The 27,600-nt window shown below is 36.9% G+C and overlaps 1 protein-coding gene across 3 annotated transcripts; it reads left to right on the forward strand.

Moving 5' to 3' along the window:
* Positions 1-1,099: 1,099 nt before the first annotated feature.
* LOC113043478 (bromodomain-containing protein 1-like) lies at positions 1,100-16,098 on the forward strand. Of its 3 annotated transcripts, XM_026202894.1 has the most exons (13): positions 1,100-1,482; positions 4,963-6,327; positions 6,416-6,572; positions 8,353-8,484; positions 8,643-8,771; positions 9,464-9,776; positions 9,877-10,131; positions 10,569-11,039; positions 11,122-11,251; positions 11,340-11,470; positions 12,870-12,979; positions 13,321-13,475; positions 14,719-14,887. In XM_026202894.1, the coding sequence occupies exons 2-13, from the start codon at positions 4,982-4,984 to the stop codon at positions 14,885-14,887; spliced, it is 3,498 nt and encodes a 1,165-aa protein (XP_026058679.1). In that variant the 5' UTR covers positions 1,100-1,482; positions 4,963-4,981. The 3 variants fall into 3 exon arrangements, with proteins under 3 accessions (XP_026058679.1, XP_026058680.1, XP_026058681.1); XM_026202895.1 differs by lacking the exon at positions 1,100-1,482 and having other exon boundaries at positions 4,982-6,327; positions 14,719-16,098; XM_026202896.1 differs by lacking the exons at positions 1,100-1,482; positions 12,870-12,979 and having other exon boundaries at positions 4,982-6,327; positions 14,719-14,881.
* Positions 16,099-27,600: the final 11,502 nt, after the last annotated feature.

Here is a 27,600-nt window from a genome sequence, read left to right on the forward strand (position 1 = left end):
CACTTTTGAAAATATATTGTATTTCCTTTTTTTCTCTCACATAATTGACGTGATGATTTTGGTCGGTAAATAACACATTTATACATGCAAATGGAAGAAATGTAAACCCTCCTTTACTATATTTCATGATTTTGTGAGAATGATTCCAAGTTAACTTTTAAGTACTTAATAGAAAATGAAGTAGAAAGATTGTAAACATGCTTCTCATTTTCAAAATATTTACTATTTTAGTGCTGTCCTGATTTATACATTTGTTAGTCCATTATATTTCAGATCTCGCTATTTTTTCAGTGTGCCAGCTTTCTTGAGCAGCAATCAGTATTTCCAAAGGATCGTGTGACACTGAAAGCTTTAGTATGAGAGGAAAACACATTTTAATATATCCCAAAATAAAGTTTTTTCAAATTGTATATTTACTGTTTTCTGTAATTTATATGTATATATATATACACACAGTACAGACCAAAAGTTTGGACACACCTTCTCATTCAAAGAGTTTTCTTTATTTTCATGACTATGAAAATTGTAGAGTCACACTGAAGGCATCAAGGGCTATTTGACCAAGAAGGAGAGTGATGGGGTGCTGCGCCAGATGACCTGTTATAATCAGTTGTTCAGTATCTGAGCGCGAGGGCTACATAAACGGATGTCGCGTTCTCTGCCGGGATTTGACAAGTTGACAAACGGATATGGCAAGTGCGCTTTGATGCATCCAGCGTACGTTAGAGACGGCGTTAGGATATGGCAGACCATTTTATTTTGCAAGTGTCAGCTCACAAATCTTTGGTGTAAACTCGCCTTAACCAAACGCCCCTCTTTCCAAAATATTGCTTCCAGCGCCCCCCGATGCTCTCCGAATGTCCCCGTTGAGAAACACTAACCTAGAGGTTCCGCGTGGCGCTCTTTCGGTACAGACCCTTTAATGTCAGATTATACAGGTTTTTTGTATTTCCTATCTAATCTGCGGTCTAGGGTGAAACAAAAAAAAATACATTACTGAACATCTTAGATAACACAATACGCAGCATCCATTACGCATTTTGTCTAAAAACAAGCGACCACTTCCTTATTTTGCCGCGGAACATAGTGACGTTGGACGCCGTGCGTGATGACGCAGTGCGTAAGGCGATGGAGAGCTGCAGCCGCATTGTTGTGGGGGGAAGAGAGGCGAGCTAGCCTGCTAGCATAGTGCCTATACGGCCGTCCCAGTAGCGAGCAAAAACAGGCACGTTAGTATGGTCGAGTTGCTGATATCTTAAGTGTGTGACCCCGGCTTTTAAATGCTTGCATTTGGATCCGGCAGACCGTTACGGATACCTCATATTACCCTTGGAATACAACGGAGAAGCGGCTGGTGGACGGTAGCGCCTGTAGCGCGGCTCGTGCACGGATTAAACCTACTGCTGTTCAGTAGGCCACAGCACTGCTGCTTTTAGCTCGGCCGCTCTGCCCTTAAAGCTTCTTTGAACGTCGACGGCGAAGGTGAGAACGAACCGCAGTGTCTCTTGGGGTTAACTTATATATTTGCAGCTTTAAAGGGCGTTTGCATTCGTTTCACAGCGCGTGTTTTGTTTTGTTTGACGCCATGTTTGCAGAAACGTCGCTTGGTCTTCCCAAACAGCATTAGCTCACTAGCAGAGCCGCCAGCAGGCCTTCGCATCCAGTGTGTGTCCTTGCTGCTCACTTTGCGTGTGTTTTCTCTTCTCCAGTCCAGTGTGTTTGGCCTGGTCCTGCCCTGCCCCCTCAAACAAACAAAAGCCTGGATGTGAACCATGGCTGTTATCTGTTAAACGCCAATTGCTTAGTTAAAAAAAAAAAAAAATGGGTTAGTGTGTCAGATTGTTGAGCTTAAAAGGTCGGTTAGGGGTTTAAATAAAAATAATAATACAAAACAACTCAAATTGCCAAGCACGTTCTATATTGTTGTTATTTATTTATTTTTTAAAATCTTAGTCAAGTAATTATGTCAGATGGCTAAACTGCACATATTGTCAAAAATACAAACGCATGCGCTTTTTTCTGTTTCCATGCCAACTTGGGTTTAGGTTGCTATGGATACCAGATGGGATGTGTGCTTGCAGTGCCTGCTCACACCAAGCACTAAGAACTAGAAAGTTTTAAAAATCGTTCTTTATGAAATCCACCACGCAAATGTAATGATAAAAGGAATGATGTTGTTGGAATCACTTGCAGAAGGTTTTACTCAGCTGATGGACGGTTAAAAACATCGACCGCCAATGAGAATCCAAACCACTTTCAGAGTATTTAAAGTGGCAGGAAAGACCCTCCCCCTTAGTTACGGTTGCAATGTTCGACAAGCTATGCTGCTCAAAATAGTAAACAACATCATCTCACAAAGTGTAATATACACCATGGTCTATCTGGGCATTTGTCTGACACCCATTTCAGGTCTTGGAGTCTCTACTAATGAGCTGATGATCTGAATCAGATCTTAATGTTTGATTAAGGAGACATGGAGAACCTGCAGTGTTGGGAGGTGTATCGAAAGATGATGATCATGTATTTAGACTTTGAGAGTGAAGAGTTGTTGTCATGGTACAGAGCCCTTCCCTTCGATATCACGGTACCTCCCGGGATCCTCACCCTCTCCGCCATGTTGGCAGGATTCCGACGGCAAAACATGATTGTTTACAGAAAAAATTGTCGCAGTCTGGATTCCTGCAATTAAATATAACCAAAACCGGTTATATTTATTATCGATAATATTTTTGTACATTTTTTATATCAATAATAAAATGAATAATAAATAAAACTCACCCACTCTGTTTTGTAATATTCTTTAATGTAAGTAGTCCGATATGAAAAGGTGTAGGGGTGTACGATATTTATCGGGCGATGATTAACGTGCATCTCGTCAGTAAAGCCGGTTCTCTAATCAGCTGTAGATTCCATCAGGTGCATGATTTCACATAGAGCAGCTGTTACTACACAGAGCCGTTGTTAACTGACAAGCTGCGCAGCTCCACATGCATTATCAGCTTGGATATATGCAGCTTGTCAGTATATCTTGTGCACCCCTAAAAGGTTGCATTTATTTCTATTAAAGGAACGTCTACTTGGAGATGGCAAGTCAGTGTCGGCATTTGGCAACATCATCTTTGCACCCATCACTGACTCAGAAAGCACAAGTTGATTCATAAATTATTCAAATGTCGTCTTTTCCCCCCCGACACATTCATAATCACTTTGCCGAGGCTTTGATTGCTTTGTGCGCGGGCTATGCTAGGGCTAGACTATATGCACTGCCTATATTTTCAAGGATGGTTAATATATTATTATATTAATCAATGTAATGTAACGTGCGACTAGTTTACTAGAAAAATCTTTATTCACAGGAAACCTCCATTTTTAAAGTAACATGCTATATTGACATCGTGAAAATGTGACGGCTGCAAATCATGTCGGTATTGCATGAGTAAGGTGTCAACTGTTTGCGTTTTTTTTTTTTTCATTATCATCTTAATTATTAAATACAATGGGCTACAACATGTATATAATTGTTTCCAGGAAAAAAATCGGTGGGGGTGCTGAAGCACCTGCTAGTGCCGCCCATGCCAATTAATGTAGGCCTATTACTTTCTTTTTATTAGAGCTATTACTCTTACTAGGTTACTTTTAATATTAAGTTAGTATTACAATTAATTTGCCCCACAATTTCATAGCTCATCATCGCATAACTGACACACTGTGATGATAATGATCTAAGCTTACTCCGCACTGAAAATCTTTTTAAAAAGGTATTTTAAAATGGGTATATTTTAGGCAAAAATTCATATCTCTGTATTTTTTTGCTGATTTGCGATTATACGGTATGTATTCTCTGTATTTTCATTTTTGTATTTAAAAATCTGTATTTAATATGTATTTCACTTATCGCGCAATGTTGTCCAACAAAACAAAACATATTAAAGGTCGTGAAAACAAATGAAGTGAAATAACCATGCAAGTCGTTATCTTATGTGCAAAAAAGGGTTATAATCACATATCATTCTAACATTGTTACATTGCAATCTAACGAAAATAAGGCTTTTAAAGTTCAAATCACTAAACTAAACATGAACAAAAGCACAGGAGTTGTGTTAGGCTATTTTAATTACCCGATTACAGTCACTTTACTGTCAGTGCTCTCAAAAAAATAGACTTGTAGGTTTAAAATTCTACATGTCACTTTTATTATCAATCTACAAATATTTGAGCAAAATGTTTATTTTGACAGTATTTTTAGTATGCGTGCTTCGGCTGTACCCCCTCACAAAGTGCATTTCAGAACAGCGCTTGAATTAAATGTTTAACAGTTCTAAAGCAATTGCAAATAATGTACTTTTGTGACAGCGAATTAGTGCAGTGTCCTGTAAGAATAAATCTATCACTGAGTTAACACTGATGTGGATGTAAGTTTTGTTGTACATTATCTTGAGACGGAGATGCCAGAACTGCAGCTGACAGAATGCACTGTAGCATCTTACTACGATATTTCCTTAAAAGCAGATCGTGGAGACATCACGATAAATCACAAAACATCATCATATCACACACCCCTATTTCAAAACGCAAATATTTACAAAGTTTTACTGGCAAGGCTTTGAAGCAAGCTGAAATAACGTACTTTTGTGATTGTGAGTAAGTCTCTTGAGTGTAAATCGAATCAACATTTGATATGAATGTGAGTTTCAGCTGGAGACATAATACAGTGCATTGCTTGAGGTAGATGTTGTGTTTTATTAGTAAATGTTCCATCATATTACTAGTGTTGCCTCCTCTGTTCACTATTACTCTACTGCATATATTGCATCTGACACTGGTGTCACTTAGTTTTGTGACGTGAGCCCACACATTCAAAAGTCTCACACTTCAATCCAAAAATAAAAAATAAAGCTGTGGGGGATACAAATTGTGGCTTTGAAACAGTTGAAAGTTGACTGTGCATTTCTTTTACTTCAGTTCCTTTGTGGCATTCAAAATGAGGAAGAAGGTTCGACATAATCGTCTTGCCACCCCGCAGAGGCCTCCTTCGCCCATCAAACCCTCCCGTAACCGTGAGACCTTGACGTACGCCGAGGCTCAACGTATCGTCGAGCTGGACATCGACGGCCGCGTGCACAGGCTCAGCATTTACGACAAACTGGATGTCATCGACAGCGACGACCCTTTAGCTCAGGAGATCAGCGAGTGCACCAGCAACAAGGAGAACACGGAGAAGCCTCAGCAGGTCCTTGTGCGCTCAGTGCGGCTCAAAAACAACCAGCAGAAGAAGAGCGCCACGTTGAAGACTGTGCAGGGTTCGCCAGCTCAGGGTAGGCTACCGGAGCCAAAGATTCGAACGGTTGAGTACAACCTCCCGGCAGTGCCACGGAGGCCGTCAGCGTACTACACCTATGTGGAGAAGACGCTGGATGAGCTCGATGAAGAGGTGGAATACGACATGGACGAGGAAGACTATGCATGGCTTGAGCTGATCAATGAGAAGAGGAAGACCGACGGCTATAGCCAGGTCTCTCAGAACGTCTTCGAGTTTCTCATGGACCGCTTCGAGAAGGAGTCTTTCTTGGAGAGCCAGGGCCAAGGAGACCCCCAGTCGCTTATTGACGAGGACGCTGTGTGCTGCATCTGCATGGATGGCGAGTGCCAGAACAGTAACGCGATTTTGTTCTGCGACATGTGCAATCTCGCCGTGCATCAGGAGTGCTACGGCGTACCCCACATCCCGGAGGGCCGCTGGCTTTGCCGCCACTGCTTAAATTCTCCCTCGCAGCTCGCCGAATGCATATTCTGTCCGAATAAAGGTGGAGCACTTAAGAGAACAGATGACGATCGCTGGGGACATGTGGTCTGCGCCATTTGGGTCCCCGAAGTCGGTTTTACCAATACGGTTTTCATTGAACCCATCGACGGTGTGGCGAACATTCCTCCAGCTCGCTGGAAACTCACCTGTTACCTGTGCAAGAAGAAGGGAGTGGGTGCTTGCATTCAGTGCAGCAAAGCCCACTGTTACACAGCTTTCCATGTGAGTTGTGCTCAGAAAGCCGGCCTCTACATGAAGGTGGAGCCCATCAAAGAGGTCAATGAATCTGGAGCTACTACCTTCTCTGTGAAGAAAACGGCGTACTGTTGCTCTCATACACCTAACGGTTGTGTGAGGAGACCCCTCACTATATACGAGGACTCCAAACCCAAGAACGGTTTATGTCATAAGGCTGCTCACAGGGATAGAGCAAGAGGATGCCAGAAGAAGAAGAACAAAAAGCCCGAATCGGAGCCAGTTGCAGTGGTTCCGACGGTTTCTGGGCCTAGTATTACACCTAAAAGGTAGTATAAATGTTTTTCTGCAAAGATGTTTTTAATCTTTATTGTATTGAATGGTTTTGACACTCTGTGATTCCCTCTGTTCTTACAGTTTCAACACAATCCTCAATCAAGTTTCTCTCCAGAAGAAGAGGATGTTTGTGGAACGGGTTCTAAGTTACTGGATGCTCAAGAGGCAGTCAAGGAATGGTGTCCCACTGATAAGGCGCCTGCAGACTGCCATACAGACGCAAAAAGAACCAGAACAGGTAATGTAATCACTAAATGCAATGCAACAGGGCTGTCAGTCTCATATGCATATGACAGCCCAAGTCATATGCATATGTATTTACTTTTACAGTGGGTACGGAGAGTGTTCAGACCCCCTTAAATTTTTTAATTTTGTTATATTGCAGCCATTTGCTTAAATCATTTAGGTTCATTTTTTTCCTCATTAAAGTACACTTAGCGCCCCATATTGACACAATTGTTGACATTTTTGCACATTTATTAAAAAAGAAAAACTGAAATATCACATGGTCCTAAGTATTCAGACCCTTTGCTCACTATTTAGTAGAAGCGCCCTTTTGATCTAATACAGCCATGAGTCTTTTTGGGAAAGATGCAACAAGTTTTTCACCCCTGGATTTGGGGATCCTCTGCCATTCCGCCTTGCAGATCCTCTCCAGTTCTGTAAGGTTGGATGGTAAACGTTGGTGGACAGCCATTTTCAGGTCTCTCCAGAGATGTTCAATTAGGTTTAAGTCAGGGTTCTGGCTGGGCCACAGCCAGAGTTGTTGTGAAGCCACTCCTTCGTTATTATTTGTTATATCCTGAGCACTCTGGAGAAGGTTTTCGTCAGGGATATCCCTGTACTTGGCTGCATTCATCTTTCCCTCGATTGCAACCAGTCGTCCTGCAGCTGAAGAACACCCCCTCAGAATGATGCTGCCACCACCATGCTTCACTGTTGGGACTGTATTGGACAGGTGATGAGCAGTGTCTGGTTTTCTCCACACATACCGCTTAGAATTAAGGCCAAAAAGTTCTATCTTGGTCCCATTAGACCAGAAAATCCCTCGGGTGTTTTTTAACTAACTCCATGGGGGCTTTCATGTGTCTTGCACTGAGGAGAGGCTTCCGTCAGGCCACTCTGCCATAAAGCCCCAACTGGTGGAGGGCTGCAGTGATGGTTGACTTTCTACAACTTTCTCCCACTTCCTGACTGCATCTCTGGAGCTTAGCCACAGTGATCTTTGGGTTCTTCTTTACCTCTCTCACCAAGGCTCTTCTCCCCTGATAGCTCAGTTTGGCTGGACGGTCAGATCTAGGAAGGGTTCTGGTCATCCCAAACGTCTCCTATTTAAGGATTATGGAGGCCACAGTGCTCTTAGGAACATTAAGTGCAGCAGAAATGTTTTTGTAACCTTGGCCAGATCTGTGCCTTGTCTCTGAGCTCCTCAGGCAGTTGCTTTGACCTCATGATTCTCATTTGCTCTGACATGCACTGTGAGCTGTAAGTCTTATATAGACAGGTGTGTGGCTTTCCTAATCAAGTCCAATCAGTATAATCAAACACAGCTGGACTCAGATGAAGGTGTGGAACCATCTCAAGGATGATCAGAAGAAATGGACACCACCTGAGTTAAAATATATGAGTGTCACAGCAAAGGGTCTGAATACTTAGGACCATGTGATTATTTCAGTTTTTTATTTTTTAATAAATCATGCAAAAATGTCAACAATTCTTTTGTTTTTCTGTCAATATGGGGTGCTGTGTGTACACTGAAAAAAAAAAAAAGAATTTAAATGATTTTAGCAAATTGCTGCAATATAACGGTGAACAATTTAAGGGGGTCTGAATACTTTCCGTACCCACTGTATGCATTTAGCAGACGCTTTTTTCCAAAGCGACTTACAGTGCATTCAGTCTACATATTTTTACCAGTAGCCTATGTGTGTTCCCTGGGAATTGAACCCACAACCTTTTGCGCTGCTAACGCAATGAGCCACAGGAATTTTGAGTGAGGATTTGTTTTTGAATGACAGGCGCCGCGTGTTGAGGACCATCAAGCTCTGACAGAGCAGTTAAAGGACTGGCATCGTTTACGGCATGACCTGGAGCGCGCTCGCTTGCTGCTGGAGCTCATCCGCAAGAGGGAGAAGCTAAAGAGAGAGGAGGTACGGTGGTCATGTGGCATCAGGTGGAAGAGAAAGACCTGACTTTTTATGTGTAACTTACTATCAACTTGGTATCATAGTACTGGTACTTTTGTCATATGTAGCTACATGAAAAGTATGTTTTGCTTAAGTTAATGTAATCCTTCCCTCTCATGCAGATGAAGTTGCAGCAGTCGGTTTTGGAGATGCAGCTCACTCCGTTCCCTGTCCTGCTGCGAGCAGTGATGGATCAGCTGCAGGAAAAAGACCAGGCTAAAATCTTTGCCCAGCCTGTCAGCATCACAGAGGTACGTCCGTCTCATTTCTGTGTGCTGTTAGTCATGCTGACCTGATCAAAATGTATTTATTTTTTACAAAAAGGATTTTTCAGATTGGGGAAAAAATTATAAAAAAATAAATAATTATCATAAACCTAATTTGACATCATTAAGGTTTTTTGCTCACTAGTTTTTAGAAATTGTTTCATAAAAAAACTAATCTCCTGTAATTTTCTTCTTTTCGTGGTTGTACTATGAAAAGGATTGTCTGAAAAATTGCTTTGGAAAAGTTTTTTTTTTGTTTCACACAATGTTATTCAAACTTGTTAGGTTATTAAAATATTGTATTATATGGAAGGTATGGTATTATATGAAAATGTTGAATTAGAAAATTTACATGGAAGTTAATTTTTTTTCTTTTTAAATATATTTTCAATTTATAATGTATATGTAATAAACTCATATTTTAGTGATTTATTTTAGCTATAGTGCAATAGTAATATAAAAGCCAATTATTTGATTTTGAAACCTTGTTTGTTTGTTTTTTTTAAATATATAAATAGGTTGCTGTACATAAATATGATACTTTATATTTTTGGAAAGGTGTTACCCATAACATTGTCATCATTTGTCTTTGGCATCAGTGTTTAAAAATCACACTTTTTAAGTGTACATGTAATTCCTAGTTTTATTCCATGCTTGATTTTCTCTCTTATGTTTAGGTTCCTGATTATCTAGACCACATCAAGCAGCCTATGGACTTCTCCACGATGAGAAAGCGCATCGACACCCATGGGTATAAGAACCTGGATGAGTTTGAGGATGACTTCAACCTCATTATCAACAACTGCATGAAGTACAACGCCAAGGACACCTTTTTCTACCGCAATGCTGTGCGTCTGCGAGATCACGGTGGAGCGATCCTCAGGAAGACCAGACGGGACGCCGAACGGATAGGCTTTGACTTCACCAGTGGAATGCACCTCACTGAGCCTCCTAAGATAGAGCCACCTCCAGCATTGACCTGGGATGATGGTAAGGACAAATCTTTTAGGTTTTAGACTACTTTAAATTGGAAATCACAACTTTAGGTTTGTTGGTGAACATTATGGATTTTATTCTGCGTTTGTTCCAGTTGACCGACTGTTAAACCCAGCCAATCGCGAGCACATGTCTAGGGAGGAACAATTGAATAAGCTGTTAGAGATGCTGGATTTAACCACTGCCATGAAGTCATGCCCTTCCCGGAGCAAACGGCTCAAGCTGCTCAAAAAGACCATTAGTGATGTGCGAATGGAAATGGGTCACAAAACGGAGCCCCCTTCATTGGAGCAGAATAATCCTGAGGAAAAAGCGCCTCTTATTCTACCACATGCCACTGAGGAAGAAGGTGCAGTTCTTTTAAATCACATTCACATAGCAGCTGAAACCGCTTAATTTTACACATAATTTTAGCAATACTAACTATGAGGTCCACAATTTCTGAGACCTCTTATTATTAGTGTCACTATTACATGTAATGTTTTGTTTTAAATAAATTATTAAAATACATCCATTTACATTTTTTTTAAAATAAGTATTTAATTTCCTCAGTATAAAGTATGGAATTTATATTAACAGCATAATAACTTTGAACATTCTTTAAAATAATTAGTAAAGATTTTTTTTAAATAATATTTTAATGCATAAACAATAATATACATAAAAAAAAAAAAAGTTATACTCATTTTCAGTATAAAGACATATTATAATTCTTCTCTTCATTAATAGCTGGTCAAAGCTGTTTAAAAAATGGGTTTGTGTTAAATATCTGATCTATCATTACAGGTGACAAGTCATTACCTCCAAAACTTGAGCCTTCAGACTCTGTGCCACTCCTGAAAAACTCAGACAGTCCCTGTGAACCTCCGACACTGAAACCCATAGAGCCCAACCCTGAAAAGTGCCCGAAAAAGGTCAAATTTGACGGGGAGACATTCTCTACCTCACTTCTAAATGGTCTCTCCTCTGACGTTATGCCCTCTGAAAATAATGTCATGGTCGCTACCTCCACTCTTACCGAACCAGCGAATATGGTCAACCGGCGGACGGCTGTGCTGTTTCGAAAGTCAAAGAGTCCGCAGAAGCCGTCAAACATGAGTCAGTCCTCAATTGATTGCCCTCAGCTGGGCACTAAGACGTTCCTGTCCGTGGTCATCCCTCGCCTCGAAACCCTGCTCCAGCGCAGGAAGAGGACGCGCAGTGCTAGCGGAGACAGTCAGGACGAGGATGAGTGTCCGATTAAACGCTTGGATACTGGTAAACAGCTTTCTCTTTTGATTCCAAGAAACAGTTTCCTTTCCTCCCTAGGCATATTATAGACATTGTTTTGTACTTACAGGCTTGTCTAATGGCTTTTCTGAGCCAAAGAAAGGGCTAAATGTGAATCGGCCGTCAGAGCCTCGGCGCCGCTGTGCTTCAGAGTCCAGCATTTCCTCCAGCGGAAGCGGGAGCGTACAGGAAAACACAAGGTGAGAACAAGTACATTAAATGAAATCCATTTAGTATACAGTATATTTCAGGCTTGTAGTTATGGTGAATTAAATTCCTGTCTTACAGTGATGTCAGTCACACAAAGAGCGGGAAAGGGAAGCTGGCGATGACGAGACGAAACACGACGGACGATAAAAAAGAACTGGTCAATTGTGTGGAACCAGGGAACATTTCCAAAGCCAACAAGCTGGCAGCAGGTGAGTGTCCAGCTTTATGCAGCCGTGAGCGGGTATGTTGGATTTTACACCCGCCCCATCCTTCAGTTCAGAGAAATGGGTCAGACCCGTTCTGGCAGCTGCATTGGTGTCCCGTCAGCTCTGTGGAAGCTCACTGTCCTTCCTTCTGCTTGCTTTGCCACTAACCTGCTCTTCATGGCTTTGTCTAACACAAAGACCGCTGCGTACTGCTATAGTGTCTGCATGTGTGAAACCCTCCTGTTTTAATAATCATCACGGCTTATCCTGTCTTTCTGGGTAGTTGCTGCTTATGTTTGCTCTTTAACATTGCACTTAAAGAGACAGTTCATCTGAAAAAAACAATTGTCATCATTTATTCAGCCTCATGTCATTCCAAATTATTATTTTTTTTACCCTAATAAGGGTAAATCAATAATTTGTGCCTTTCTTGCCCATTCAAAGAAGCTGTATAGTGATAAGAACTCACAATAACTATTATAATCCGATTAGCATCCAAACTATTGCACAGTAACTTCCTATTTCAAATTTGCTGTCTGCCACTTTAAATGGTTAAATTATTTATCAGACTGCATGATTAATTCACAATAACATATATATATATATAATATAAAAATTTTTTTTGCAATAGCTATATTTCTTATTTAATCTACTTAATCAGATTTAGCCAATATTGCCATTTTTTATTTTATAGCAGAGGAGATTTTTTAGTGAGCAGAGACTTAAATGTTGGAAAGTTTTTTACCCAGATTTATTCAGAGGAATAAATTATATAAATTCAGAGGAAACTCATATGGGCTACTTTTATGCCATTTTTGGAGCTTGACACTCCCTGTTGTTGCATAGAAAAATTTATGAAGAATCAGTGTAGCCTTCGCGTTTAAGAAAAGCACATGGTTACTTTTGAACTATATGAGGGTGAGTAAATGATAGAATTAGATTTTTTTGATGAACTAACCCTTTAAAAGTAAATTCATCCATAACAGTATTTTCTCAACGATTTCCTCGATCGCTTAACATTAATATGCTGAGTGAAATCTTTTGGCCTGCCACGCTTTTTCCCAGAAATACAAAGCTTACATCTGCATTCTGACTCGCAAGCATGTCAGAGTCTGAGTGGGCTCAATAGTCACATGACATGTTTGACCTTTCCAGACCAAACCAAAACCATTTCCAGCACATATCTTAATTTTGTTTTAGTAGAAATAAATAAGTGTATTCTTTGGAAGTTGCCATTAGAGGCGTAATAGTGTCTGGTGAATGGCTCGGCATGCTTCCGTTAAAGAAATGACCCACTGCTGCCGATTTCTGATTGGCTAAATACTGCCGTGGCTCTTGAGGTGTTCTGCACCATTTTTTACGGTGAACCCCTCATAACTTTCCATTATTCCTACTTTCATAGAGATTGACAGCAGCAATATTTGGATGCCTGCTAACACTACATCACTAAATCTGGAGCCCCTTAAACTAGTTTGGGCCAAACTTAGTGGATATCCTTCCTATCCTGCCTTGGTGAGTGTGCATGTGTGCATGCAGTCAGAGACTGGTTCTCCTTCACTTCCTCTTCATTATTTCATGCATCAGCCTCCACAGTGGCCAACAGTCAACCATAACATTATTGCCAGATGATAGAACCAGGATGTGTATGTGCATACATCTGTTTTATGTGTGTGCGTGAGCGAGCGTGAACAGAAGTGTGCATGCGTTCCTGTGTTTTGTGGCAACCATTCCCATTTCTAACAGTTTATACATTAGCAGTCGCAGGCACACTCTTGAGTTACCAGGTTACAGGCCTTTCGAGATGTGCGTTGGAAGGTTAGTATTGTTTTGATGGCCTCTCTGCCCACATGTAGATCATAGATCCACAGATGTCTCGGGCGGGTTGCCATCTCAACGACGAGTACATTCCCACCCCTCCACGGGACGTGCTCAGGGTCGGAGAGCTGATGCAGTTCAGGTCCAAGGAGAAACTCTTCCTCGTCCGCTTCTTCGACAGCAAACGCAACTGGTGAGTCTTGCATTCAGAGAAACAATCAAATATTTCCACAATTACAGCAAAATATAGTATATGTATTCACATATATTCAGTTTTGTTGAGTGTGATCACAGAATGAGTAAACATGTTGATCGTCGCAATAGTGACTGGTGGGATAAGTGAACTTAGGTATACAATATAAATCCAGCTGCAGTTGTTAGTGAAAATAACAATAAAATGTGAATAAATTACAAAAATGTCAAAATATAGCACTAAATTAAAAGTTCAAATGTTACATTTAGCACGTTTATTCAAAGCATAAGAAAACATGACTGTGGAAAAAATACAAAATATTTAAAATAATGTTTATTAACCAATTATAATGAAATTGCTTAACTATAAAAAAAAATAATTAAAATAAAATAAAAAACCTGTGTCATGTAGGCTATGCATGGGATGGGGAACAAAAACCCAAATTAAATTAAAAAGTTGAATTTACATTAATTTTACATGGCTTTCTAAACATGCAGCTTTCTTGTGCGAGACGCGAGACCAACGCATGTCCCTCTAGAAAATGTGCGAAAAGAGTTGTGTGAACGGCTTGGTTTCAGTTTTGATGTAAACAACATCTCCACATTGATGTTCTCTCTTTTTTTCTAGTGGCTTCAACTGAATAGGCTAACATAAACCTTATAATGCAATGACACTTACATCGTCATCGCATCTCGTGCGCCACTGATAAAGGTCAAGTGTACTTCGGCCGTCCACATTATGTCATTTTCGTCGTCCCAAAATTGTGCGGACGCGGCTGTGTACGAGACTGAAAGGAACATGGAATGTGAAGTATATCCGGGGCTTTTAAGGCAGCCTCCTTAATGCACAACTAAAATTCGAATGCAACATTTTTGCATTCGAATGTGGATTTTTATTTTAAATTCGACAAATTTTCGTAATTATATAAAAAAAAACAGCTTTAGTTCATTGACAGTGTAATTAAAAAAATATTTAATAATACATAAAAATATTGTATATTGAGTTAAGAATCTTTAGACATTTGCACTGGAAAACAAGACTAAAATCACTCTTTTGCTGTGTTATCAAATTATATTCAAATCCATTTTTATATTCTAGTGTGTGAGAGCAGAGCCTTGAGCTTTCTTTTTTTTTTTTTAGCTCTTTCTTTACATTTAAAATAATGGAGATTATTAGGAATTACTTTTTGCTTAGGAGTTTGACTTTTTTTATGCCATTTTAAAATAACTTTGTGCTTCATCAGGCAATGGCTTCCTAAATCCAAGATGGTACCGTTCGGAATCGACAAGACCTTAGACCGAAGAAAAATGTTGGAAGGCAGATCGTCAGGCATCCGTAAAGCTGTGCAAAGCGCCTTCAACCGTGCCATGAACCACTTGAGCCTTGTCCAGGACTTAGGCGCTGGAGATTAACGGAGATCTATGTTGGAGGGTTTCATCGAGCCCCACGTTTACCCAACGCTACGCTCCCGTATCAGAATGGCCCTTCCTCCCAATTCTGTTAGGAGCCGGCGAGCTTCTCAACGGACGAATGTGAGAGCGCCCTCACTCTCCTCTAATGTGCTGCAAGACTGCTGTGAACTCACACACTGCCATCTACTTTCCTTTACACTTCCATCACCATCCACGATACGCCTCGTGTTTAACTCTGGCTGTATATAACATCATCCTAAATTATCCAACACTAATTTATTATTTCTTTGGTTTGTACCGCACAAGACCTCCTGGAAGATTTATACTTCAAGGTAATTTCTCAACTGCACTGAGGTGCGAACCCATCTGGTGCTACATCACGTGCGAAGCCTTGATCTTTCCAAGCGAGAGACTTTTGGAAAGGGCTGTCGCACCTACTGTATCAAACGTTTGTTTTTCTTCTGTTTTTTTAACGGTTAAGTTATTGTAATGTCAATGCAAGCTTCTCCTCCTTGGCATTAACATGTTATCTACTTTTTTATATAAAAAATATTCTTATGGGACACAAGTAAGTGATGTTTGTAAATATTTATATAAAGCTAAGAAATTATATACATGTAATATGGGTTAAAAAAAAAATTGGAGAAGAGGAAACAACAGTAGCGATGAAAGCCAGAAGTGCATCACTCATGCAAAACCAAATATTTTGCTGCCCAGTTTTTCTTCTTTATTTTGGAATGTTTATCTCTTTTTTTCATATTGGTTTGTGTGAATGTTTCAGGCAGATAATATGAAAAAAAAAATCCCCCAAATTGTTGCTTTTTTATTTTACTGTGCTTTCAGGAAGCGAATTGTAGGTCTGAATAAAGATGTGCCTGTACAAATGTGTTGTATTAGGACAAAGAAAAGTATGCAAAACTTTATATTCAGAGTAGGCATATTTTGGTGGAAGCTGTGTTTGCCTATTTTTGCTTTGTGTGTGGGTGTTTTAATCATAGCCGTCTGTTGTGATTGTTTAACTGTCTCTCTCTCTCCAGTATGGATTCTGGGTAGCATTCTGGGTTAAAACACTTTTTGTATGAATGTCTTGTATTGACCGGTACTCTTGTTTCTTTTCTCTGGGAGGATCACATTATAGCCAATGATAGTGAGTGCTGGCCAGATCCAGTATTTTTTAAGTACACTGAAAATAAACACAAAAAAAATTACAATTGGTTGTGTTTGTCTTTTTAAAGGTCTTTTTTTTTTTATATGTTCTCTTTTAAACTTTAATGTTCTTTTACAAATGGTCTGCTTTTAACTGCTAAGTGGATTGGACTAAAAATAATTTTTTTTTTAAATGGTTATGTTTTAAACTGCAGTGTTATTTTGTTGATGTTGAATTAGTTTAGATTTTTTTTATCATAACAAATGTACAGTATTTTGAAATATTCATTGTTTTTTATTTGCTATTTGTTATTTTATTACTTAAAAATGAATTTAGCACATGAAAATGTAATTTTGAATGAAAGTGTAAGATGGAATTTTAATTGTAATTAACATTATACCTTGTGGGCAGCACAGTGACCGATAACAAAAACAAAAAGTATTCTAGTAGCTTTGGAAAGTTATGGTTGAACCCCTGATGTCACATGGACTACTTTCCCGATGTCCTTGCTAAGTTTCCGTGCCTTGACCATGGAAGTGTCCTTGCTAGGGTCAGAAAGCTCTCAGATTTCATCAATAAGATCTTAATTTTTGTTTAGAAGATGAACGAAAGTCTCAAGGGTTTGGAATAACATGAGGGTGAAAAATTTATGACAGAATTTTCTTTTTTTGCGTAAACTATCCCTTTAACATGACACATAAATGTGTGTGGTATCCATTCTAGTATTTCCTCTGATGCAAACAAAATAGGAAATATTTTAAACCTTAAACAGTCAATGTGCACCACAGGATACACTCTTTAGTCTCTTGCAGGAGTCACGTGGAAGAATTCTTCATCCAATACTATAATCATTATCATAGTTGAGGTTGTTTGGAGTATGGGATCGCATGACTTGGTTCCAGTTTTCTGTTTTTGTTTTCTCAGTTTGACCTAAAGCCAACATTTCCACCCATGTGGCTGCACATGTAGAAAATGTAGAATCTATAAAACTTTTTTTTTTTTATGTGTGGTTGAACAGCGTAATCAATGATCAGTTTTGTTCATAATCCTCAGCTGTAATGGCTTTAAGAAAAAGCTTGTGTTAAATATATTTTACAAGCGGTCTCATAACTGAATTTGCTCTCAATGTATGCGGCGGGTCACTAGATGGCGCTGTTGAACCGAGCACAGGGCTGATGATGATGACCCCGCGGTGGAGCTCCGACACAACGTGATTGTAAAAGATCTCTCTTCCAAAGTTTAATAATCTTCCAGCAAGGTCAGCACTGTCGGTTGTAAAGCAGATTAAATAGGCCTTTTATTCCGGATCAGCAGTACCTGTTCCAGAGATGTCTGGCTTGTCATCCAACAAGCACTGCTGTGCGATTTCTCTTTCTGTTTGTCTCTTCTTCATCTCTTCCTCTCGTCCTGTGTCTCTGTTTATCACAGTTTGCATTCTCCACTGGTGTGCTTTCATCTGCAAACATACCAAATAGCGAAAAGGTGCCTCTATCTCCTCAGTCAGCCTTTATAATGGATGTGATTAGATATGCTGAAACAATCATCCGTCTATCTGGTCCTGTCCAAGATCATATACTTTCCTTTATATTTTTAATATAATATGAATTTGACTGGCTGACTGTATAACTATGCTTGTTACACGGTCACTTGACGAATACATAAATAAAGGGGCATTAAAGATTAATTTGAGATTCATTTATTATATTACATGGAAGCAATGAGATCACATGCATCATGTGAATGATATGAAAGCGATATGCAGGAAATTGGTTGCCAGGGACAACGGTCAGCATTCAAATAATAATGTAAATTATTTATTATTAAATTATCTAGGTTATTTAAGGATATTTATTGAATGTTCTGTAGAAAATTATCTTATTTAAAATAGTATCAGGATATTATGTTATATTATAACATATTATATTAATTCATATAGCAAGATATTGCGCTGATGTATATGCACTATTATGCAAACAGTAAACTAAAAGTGTTCGTGTGCCGCAGGTTACTGCTCGTCAATCAGTTGGCGCGGCGTGAAGTCCATATATGGAAAGGCGGAAGCTGTTTAACTGAAGCGTTCTCGCGACTTTGGGGTGTGCGAAATATTTATGATTTGTATGTGTCAACAACGGCTTAATAAACCAAACAACCTAAAAGGATTGGGAATATCACCTACAGAAAAATAATAATAGTAATAATTGTTAATCGCTAAACTAAGCTGAAAGATTTGGCACGCTTGAAAGACGCCGAAGTTGGGGAGTTAACAGGTTAATATTACTGCGGTAAAGCCAGCCGCGGTTTGAAAGTACACGGTCAAGCCAGCCGCACTTTTTTTTTTGTTTGTGCGTCTAATCGTGCACTGACGGTACGGGTGCAGGGAGCGGTCAAAATAGATGTAAAGAAGCTGTCGTAACGGCGTTTCCTTTATACTTTTTCTGATATTTTCAATAGTTCACGGGTGCCCACCCCCTCCCAAAAAAAATAAATGAAATAAAATCTGCATAAAACGTCATTTAACCCATAAAAAGAACTTAAAGGGACATCAGAATATTTATGTATTGCTATTTCATGTCATGATATAAATAATGCATTTTTTTAAATGACTTGAACATTGAATTAATGTTTCTCAATACATTATTTTTGTACATTAACATTTTTATTTTACATTAATATACATAATTTATCAATGTATGTATATATATATATATATATATATATATATATATATATATATATATATATATATATATATATATATATATATATATATATGTATGTGTGTGTGTGTATAATATATATATATATATATATATATATATTATATATATATATATATATATATATATATATATATATATATATGTATGTGTGTGTGTGTATAATATATATATATATATATATATATTATATATATATATATATATATATATATATTTTATATATATATATATATATATATATATATTTTATATATATATATATATATATATATATATATATATATATATATATATATATATATATGTGTGTGTGTGTGTGTGTGTGTGTGTGTATAATATATATATATTATATATATATATATATTATATATTTTATATATATATATATATATATATATATATTATATATATTATATATATATTTTATATATACATTTTATAAATATATATTTTAAATATACATTTTATATATATATATAATATATATATATATATAATATATATATATATATATATATATATATATATATATATATATATATATATACAGTATTGTTCAAAATAATAGCAGTACAATGTGACTAACCAGAATAATCAAGGTTTTTAGTATATTTTTTATTGCTACGTGGCAAACAAGTTACCAGTAGGTTCAGGAGATTCTCAGAAAACAAACAAGACCCAGCATTCATGATATGCACGCTCTTAAGGCTGTGCAATTGGGCAATTAGTTGAAAGGGGTGTGTTCAAAAAAATAGCAGTGTCTACCTTTGACTGTACAAACTCAAAACTATTTTGTACAAACATTTTTTTTTCTGGGATTTAGCAATCCTGTGAATCACTAAACTAATATTTAGTTGTATGACCACAGTTTTTTAAAACTGCTTGACATCTGTGTGGCATGGAGTCAACCAACTTGTGGCACCTCTCAGCTGTTATTCCACTCCATGATTCTTTAACAACATTCCACAATTCATTCACATTTCTTGGTTTTGCTTCAGAAACAGCATTTTTGATATCACCCCACAAGTTCTCAATTGGATTAAGGTCTGGAGATTCGGCTGGCCACTCCATAACATTAATTTTGTTGGTTTGGAACCAAGACTTTGCCCGTTTACTAGTGTGTTTTGGGTCATTGTCTTGTTGAAACAACCATTTCAAGGGCATGTCCTCTTCAGCATAGGGCAACATGACCTCTTCAAGTATTTTAACATATGCAAACTGATCCATGATCCCTGGTATGCGATAAATAGGCCCAACACCATAGTAGGAGAAACATGCCCATATCATGATGCTTGCACCTCCATGCTTCACTGTCTTCACTGTGTACTGTGGCTTGAATTCAGAGTTTGGGGGTCGTCTCACAAACTGCCTGTGGCCCTTGGACCCAAAAAGAACAATTTTACTCTCATCAGTCCACAAAATGTTCCTCCATTTCTCTTTAGGCCAGTTGATGTGTTCTTTGGCAAATTGTAACCTCTTCTGCACATGCCTTTTTTTTAACAGAGGGACTTTGCGGGGGATTCTTGAAAATAGATTAGCTTCACACAGACGTCTTCTAACTGTCACAGTACTTACAGGTAACTCCAGACTGTCTTTGATCATCCTGGAGGTGATCATTGGCTGAGCCTTTGCCATTCTGGTTATTCTTCTATCCATTTTGATGGTTGTCTTCCGTTTTCTTCCACGTCTCTCTGGTTTTGCTCTCCATTTTAAGGCATTGGAGATCATTTTAGCTGAACAGCCTATCATTTTTTGCACCTCTTTATAGGTTTTCCCCTCTCTAATCAACTTTTTAATCAAAGTACGCTGTTCTTCTGAACAATGTCTTGAACGACCCATTTTCCTCAGCTTTCAAATGCATGTTCAACAAGTGTTGGCTTCATCCTTAAATAGGGGCCACCTGATTCACACCTGTTTCTTCACAAAATTGATGACCTCAGTGATTGAATGCCACACTGCTATTTTTTTGAACACACCCCTTTCAACTAATTCAACTAATTGCCCAATTGCACAGCCTTAAGAGCGTGCATATCATGAATGCTGGGTCTCATTTGTTTTCTGACAATCTACTGAACCTACTGGTAACTTGTTTGCCACGTAGCAATAAAAAAATATACGAAAAACCTTGATTATTCTGGTTAGTCACATTGTACTGCTATTATTTTGAACAATACTGTATATATCAACATTGATACAATATGTAATGCGTATGTGTGTGTTGTTTGTGTGTGTATACCTTTCAACTAATAGTGATCCTGACTATTGCTGTATTTTTTTTCAAGTTAAAACTATTATACAATTTTTGTACAATTTAAAGGCAAATCACTCCAAAAGTCAATGTGCATTTTCACTCTTTTATCATAAAAAGCACTTACTCATAAAATGCTTTCCTTAAAAGGTTTGCTCCTTTTTCCAATTGATAACTTTTAACAGTGACCCAGAATATTACTGAATTAATTTTTAAGTTATTTTACTGTATAGCGTTGGAGAAAATTAATGGCAAAATAACTCCAGAAAAGTGCATTTTAGCACCTGCACCGTTACCCATCTTCACACACTCATAAAAATCTTTGCTTCATGGGTTTGCTCTTTCTTTCAGTGGATTCCTATTCACAGTCACTCTTACCATTGATATATTAATTTTCAAATATTTCTACTGTATAGTTTTGGAGAAAACTAAAGCCAAAATCAACCTCAAGCATCTAAGTGCATAAGCACATTACATAATTTCCTATTTTCAAACACTCATAAAAATCTTTGCTTTATAGGTTTGCTCGTTCTTTCAGTTTATTTCTGTTTACAGTCAATCTGACCATTACTGTATTACGTTTCAAATATTTCTACTGTATAGTTTTGGAGAAAACCAAAGCCAAAATCAACCCCAAGCATCTAAGTGCATAAGCACTTTACATCATTTCCTATATTCAAGCACTCATAAAAATCTTTGCTTTATAGGTTTGCTCATTCTTTCAGTTTATTTCTGTTTACAGTCAATCTGTCCATTACTGTATTAAGTTTCAAATATTTCTACTGTATAGTTTTGGAGAAAACTAAAGCCAAAATCAACCCCAAGCATCTAAGTGCATAAGCACTTTACATCATGTGCTATTTTCAAGCACTCATAAAAATCTTTGCTTTATAGGTTTGCTCACTCTTTCAGTTTATTTGTGTTTACAGTCAATCTGACCATTACTGTATTAGGTTCCAAATATTTCTACTGTATAGTTTTGGAGAAAACTAAAGCCAAATTCAACCCCAAGCATCTAAGTGCATAAGCACTTTGCATCATGTCCCATTTTCAACCACTCGTAAAAATCTTTGCTTTATAGGTTTGCTCGTTCTTTCTGTTTATTTCTGTTTACAGTCAATCTGACCATTACTGTATTACGTTTCAAATATTTCTACTGTATAGTTTTGGAGAAAACCAAAGCCAAAATCAACCCCAAGCATCTAAGTGCATAAGCACTTTACATCATTTCCTATATTCAAGCACTCATAAAAATCTTTGCTTTATAGGTTTGCTCATTCTTTCAGTTTATTTCTGTTTACAGTCAATCTGTCCATTACTGTATTAAGTTTCAAATATTTCTACTGTATAGTTTTGGAGAAAACTAAAGCCAAAATCAACCCCAAGCATCTAAGTGCATAAGCACTTTACATCATGTGCTATTTTCAAGCACTCATAAAAATCTTTGCTTTATAGGTTTGCTCACTCTTTCAGTTTATTTGTGTTTACAGTCAATCTGACCATTACTGTATTAGGTTCCAAATATTTCTACTGTATAGTTTTGGAGAAAACTAAAGCCAAATTCAACCCCAAGCATCTAAGTGCATAAGCACTTTGCATCATGTCCCATTTTCAACCACTCGTAAAAATCTTTGCTTTATAGGTTTGCTCGTTCTTTCTGTTTATTTCTGTTTACAGTCAATCTGACCATTACTGTATCAAGTTTCAAATATTTCTACTGTATAGTTTTGGAGAAAACTAAAGCCAAAATCAACCTCAAGCATCTAAGTGCATAAGCACTTTGCATCATGTGCCATTTTCAAGCACTCATAAAAATCTTTGCTTTATAGGTTTGCTCGTTCTTTCAGTTTATTTCTGTTTACAGTCAATCTGTCCATTACTGTATTAAGTTTCAAATATTTCTACTGTATAGTTTTGGAGAAAACTGAAGCCAAATTCAACCCCAAGCATCTAAGTGCATAAACACTTTGCATCATGTCCCATGTTTAAGCACTCATAAAAATCTTTGTTTTATAGGTTTGCTCGTTCTTTCAGTTTATTTCTGTTTACAGTCAATCTGACCATTACTCTATCAAGTTGCAAATATTTCTACTGTATAGTTTTGGAGATAACTGAAGCCAAAATCAACCCCAAGCATCTAAGTGCATAAGCACTTATCCAGTTTTCAAGCACTAATAAATATCTTTGCTTTATAGGTTTGCTCGTTCTTTCTGTTTATTTCTGTTAACAGACAATCTGACCATTACTGTATTAAGTTTCAAATATTTCTACTGTATAGTTTTGGAGAAAACTGAAGCCAAAATCAACCCCAAGCATCTAAGTGCATAAGCACTTTACATCATGTGCCATTTTCAAGCACTCATAAAAATCTTTGCTTTATAGGTTTGCTCACTCTTTCAGTTTATTTCTGTTTACAGTCAATCTGACCATTACTGTATTAAGTTTCAAATATTTCTACTGTATAGTTTTGGAGAAAACTGAAGCCAAAATCAACCCCAAGCATCTAAGTGCATACGCACTTTACATAATTTCCTATTTTCAAACACTCATAAAAATCTTTGCTTTATAGGTTTGCTCGTTCTTTCAGTTTATTTCTGTTTACAGTCAATCTGTCCATTACTGTATTAAGTTTCAAATATTTCTACTGTATAGTTTTGGAGAAAACTGAAGCCAAAATCAACCCCAAGCATCTAAGTGCATAAGCACTTTATATCATGTGCCATTTTCAAGCACTCATAAAAATCTTTGCTTTATAGGTTTGCTCACTCTTTCAGTTTATTTCTGTTTACAGTCAATCTGACCATTACTGTATTACGTTTCAAATATTTCTACTGTATAGTTTTGGAGAAAACTGAAGCCAAAATCAACCCCAAGCATCTAAGTGCATTAACACTTTACACCATGTGTCATTTTCAAGCACTTATAAAAATCTTTGCTTTATAGGTTTGCTCACTCTTTCAGTTTATTTCTGTTTACAGTCAATCTGACCATTACTGTATTAAGTTTCAAATATTTCTACTGTATAGTTTTGGAGAAAACTGAAGCCAAAATCAACCCCAAGCATCTAAGTGCATACGCACTTTACATAATTTCCTATTTTCAAACACTCATAAAAATCTTTCTTTTATAGGTTTGCTCACTCTTTCAGTTTATTTCTGTTTACAGTCAATCTGACCATTACTGTATTAAGTTTCAAATATTTCTACTGTATAGTTTTGGAGAAAACTGAAGCCAAAATCAACCCCAAGCATCTAAGTGCATAAGCACTTGACATCATGTGCCATTTTCAAGCACTCATAAAAATCTTTCTTTTATAGGTTTGCTCACTCTTTCAGTTTATTTCTGTTTACAGTCAATCTGACCATTACTGTATTAAGTTTCAAATATTTCTACTGTATAGTTTTGGAGAAAACTAAAACCAAATTCACCCCAAGCATCTAAGTACATAAACACTTATCCAGTTTTCAAGCACTAATAAATATCTTTGCTTTATAGGTTTGCTTAGGCCAGTGGAAGACCAATTTTTGGTTACATACCCTGTTGTCCAACAACAGTCAAATTCTAGCAGCTGTGGCTTGTTTGCAATAGCATTTGCTTTTGTATTATGCTGTAACCTGAGGCCAGAAAACTGCCAGTTCCATGAGGGTAGATTGAGAGCAGAACTTGTATCTTCTTTCCAGAAGGGACGAATGCTTTTCAAAACAGAGCCAAGACTTAACAAGGCAAAACCCACACAAACACTTGTGAATGTGTACTGCTTATGCAGGACTGCACACTGCAATGAAGTCATGGTTGAATGTACTTCATGCAAGAGGTGGTATCATCCGAACTGTGCACAGATACCCCAAAATGCAATTACTGGGGATGATGACTGGCACTGCCCCAATTGTACTGGCAAAATCTAAGCCAATGTGGGAAGTAAAATGTGTGTATGGGAAGTATGGTTCATTACTATTTACATTACTATTTACTATATACATTGCTTTACATGTTTAAATTGTTATTGTTTCAGTAGTATTTAAATTGTTTTCAATTAATTTTAATATAGCCATGTAAAGTTAAGTTTTGCAAATGTCAAGTGTGAAGTAATTTTATTAGTACTTTAAGTATTTTACAATTTTCATTATATGCACAGTCTCAGGGATACATCTTTTTATTTATGTTTGTGAATGTCTTTTTTTTCTGTTTAAACAGTTTGTGAAGTCAGTTGCACTTGTTAGTGTAGTTAATTTTTTTATGTTAAATAAATTAAAATGGCTTCAATACACAAATTGTTTTTTTTTATAAATATATATATCCTACAGTATCTCACTAGATATATGAAAGATATAAAGCAAACTACACTTTCTAACAAAAATTTGAAATGAATCACTTGGTCTTAAAACTTCATTTTCAGAAATAAACGTACAATTTCTTGTGATAAACAGGATGAATGAAACTATGAATGTTGTTTATTAGAAATGCTCTAAGGTGTTAAGGTAAAAAAGAAGATCTCTACTGTAGTTGTATTATGAATTTAAGTTGAAAGGAAACATGAAAACAATCAGTCAACTGTCTGTAAATGGCTTAGTCCAGACTTAAAGCTTTTTATGTTTTTCAAAATTGTGCATGATTTAATTATTTAGAAAACTGTAAAAGCAATCAATTGACAGAATAAGAAAACCTATGAAGGAACTAATTTTATGAGTGTTTGAAAATGGGACATGGTGTGAAAGTGCTTATGTACTTAGATGCTTGGGGTGAGTTTGGCTTTAGTTTTCTCCAAAACTATACAGTAGAAACATATGAAAATTAAAACATTAACGGTCAGAGTGACTGTGAATAGGAATAAACTAAAAGAAAGAGCAAACCTATAAAGCAAAGATTTTAATTAGTGCTTGAAAATTGGATATGGTGTAAAAGTGCTTATGCGCTTAGATGCTTGGGGTGACTTTGTTTTTAGTTTTCTCCAAAACTATAAAGTAGAATTATTTAAAAAATAATACAGTAATGATCATATTGACTGTAAACAGAAATAAACTGAAAGAACGAGCAAACCTATAAAGCAAAGATTTTTATGAGTGCTTGAAAATGGCACATGATGCAAAGTGCTTATGCACTTAGATGCTTGGGGTGATTTTGGCTTTAGTTTTCTCCAAAACTATACAGTAGAAATATTTGAAACTTGATACAGTAATGGTCAGATTGACTGTAAACAGAAATAAACTGAAAGAACGAGCAAACCTATAAAGCAAAGGTTTTTATGAGTGCTTGAAAATGGGACATGATGTAAAGTGCTTATGCACTTCGATGCTTGGGGTTGATTTTGTCTTTAGTTTTCTCCAAAACTATACAGTAGAATTATTTAAAAATGAATACAGTAATGGTCAGATTGACTGTAAACAGAAATAAACTGAAAAAACAAGCAAACCTATAAAGCAAAGATTTTTATGAGTGCTTAAACATGGGACATGATGTAAAGTGCTTATGCACTTAGATGCTTGGGGTGATTTTGGCTTTAGTTTTCTCCAAAACTATACAGTAGAAATATTTGAAACTTGATACAGTAATGGTCAGATTGACTGTAAACAGAAATAAACTGAAAGAACGAGCAAACCTATAAAGCAAAGGTTTTTATGAGTGCTTGAAAATGGGACATGATGTAAAGTGCTTATGCACTTCGATGCTTGGGGTTGATTTTGTCTTTAGTTTTCTCCAAAACTATACAGTAGAATTATTTAAAAATGATTACAGTAATGGTCAGATTGACTGTAAACAGAAATAAACTGAAACAACAAGCAAACCTATAAAGCAAAGATTTTTATGAGTGCTTAAACATGGGACATGATGTAAAGTGCTTATGCACTTAGATGCTTGAGGTTGATTTTGGCATTAGTTTTCTCCAAAACTATACAGTAGAAATATTTGAAACTTGATACAGTAATGGTCAGATTGACTGTTAACAGAAATAAACAGAAAGAACGAGCAAACCTATAAAGCAAAGGTTTTTATGAGTGCTTGAAAATGGGACATGATGTAAAGTGCTTATGCACTTCGATGCTTGGGGTTGATTTTGTCTTTAGTTTTCTCCAAAACTATACAGTAGAATTATTTAAAAATGAATACAGTAATGGTCAGATTGACTGTAAACAGAAATAAACTGAAACAACAAGCAAACCTATAAAGCAAAGATTTTTATGAGTGCTTAAACATGGGACATGATGTAAAGTGCTTATGCACTTAGATGCTTGAGGTTGATTTTGGCATTAGTTTTCTCCAAAACTATACAGTAGAAATATTTGAAACTTGATACAGTAATGGTCAGATTGACTGTTAACAGAAATAAACAGAAAGAACGAGCAAACCTATAAAGCAAAGATTTTTATGAGTGCTTGAAAATGGGACATGATGTAAAGTGCTTATGCACTTATATGCTTGGAGTTGATTTTGGCTTTAGTTTTCTCCAAAACTATAAAGTAGAAATATTTGAAACTTAATACAGTAATGGTCAGATTGACTGTAAACAGAAATAAACTGAAAGAGTGAGCAAACCTATAAAGCAAAGATTTTTATGAGTGCTTGAAAATGGCACATGATGTAAAGTGCTTATGCACTTAGA

The sequence above is a fragment of the Carassius auratus genome, chromosome 25 (assembly GCF_003368295.1).
Source record: "Carassius auratus strain Wakin chromosome 25, ASM336829v1, whole genome shotgun sequence".
NCBI lineage: Eukaryota > Metazoa > Chordata > Actinopteri > Cypriniformes > Cyprinidae > Carassius > Carassius auratus.

Coding starts and splice junctions, on each gene's coding strand:
- LOC113043478 (XM_026202894.1), top strand. CDS start 4,982: ATGAGGAAGAAGGTTCGACATAATCGTCTTGCCACCCCGCAGAGGCCT. Junction 11,471..12,869: donor AGCCAACAAGCTGGCAGCAG/GTGAGTGTCCAG, acceptor CTACTTTCATAG/AGATTGACAGCAGCAATATT. Junction 12,980..13,320: donor ATCCTTCCTATCCTGCCTTG/GTGAGTGTGCAT, acceptor GCCCACATGTAG/ATCATAGATCCACAGATGTC.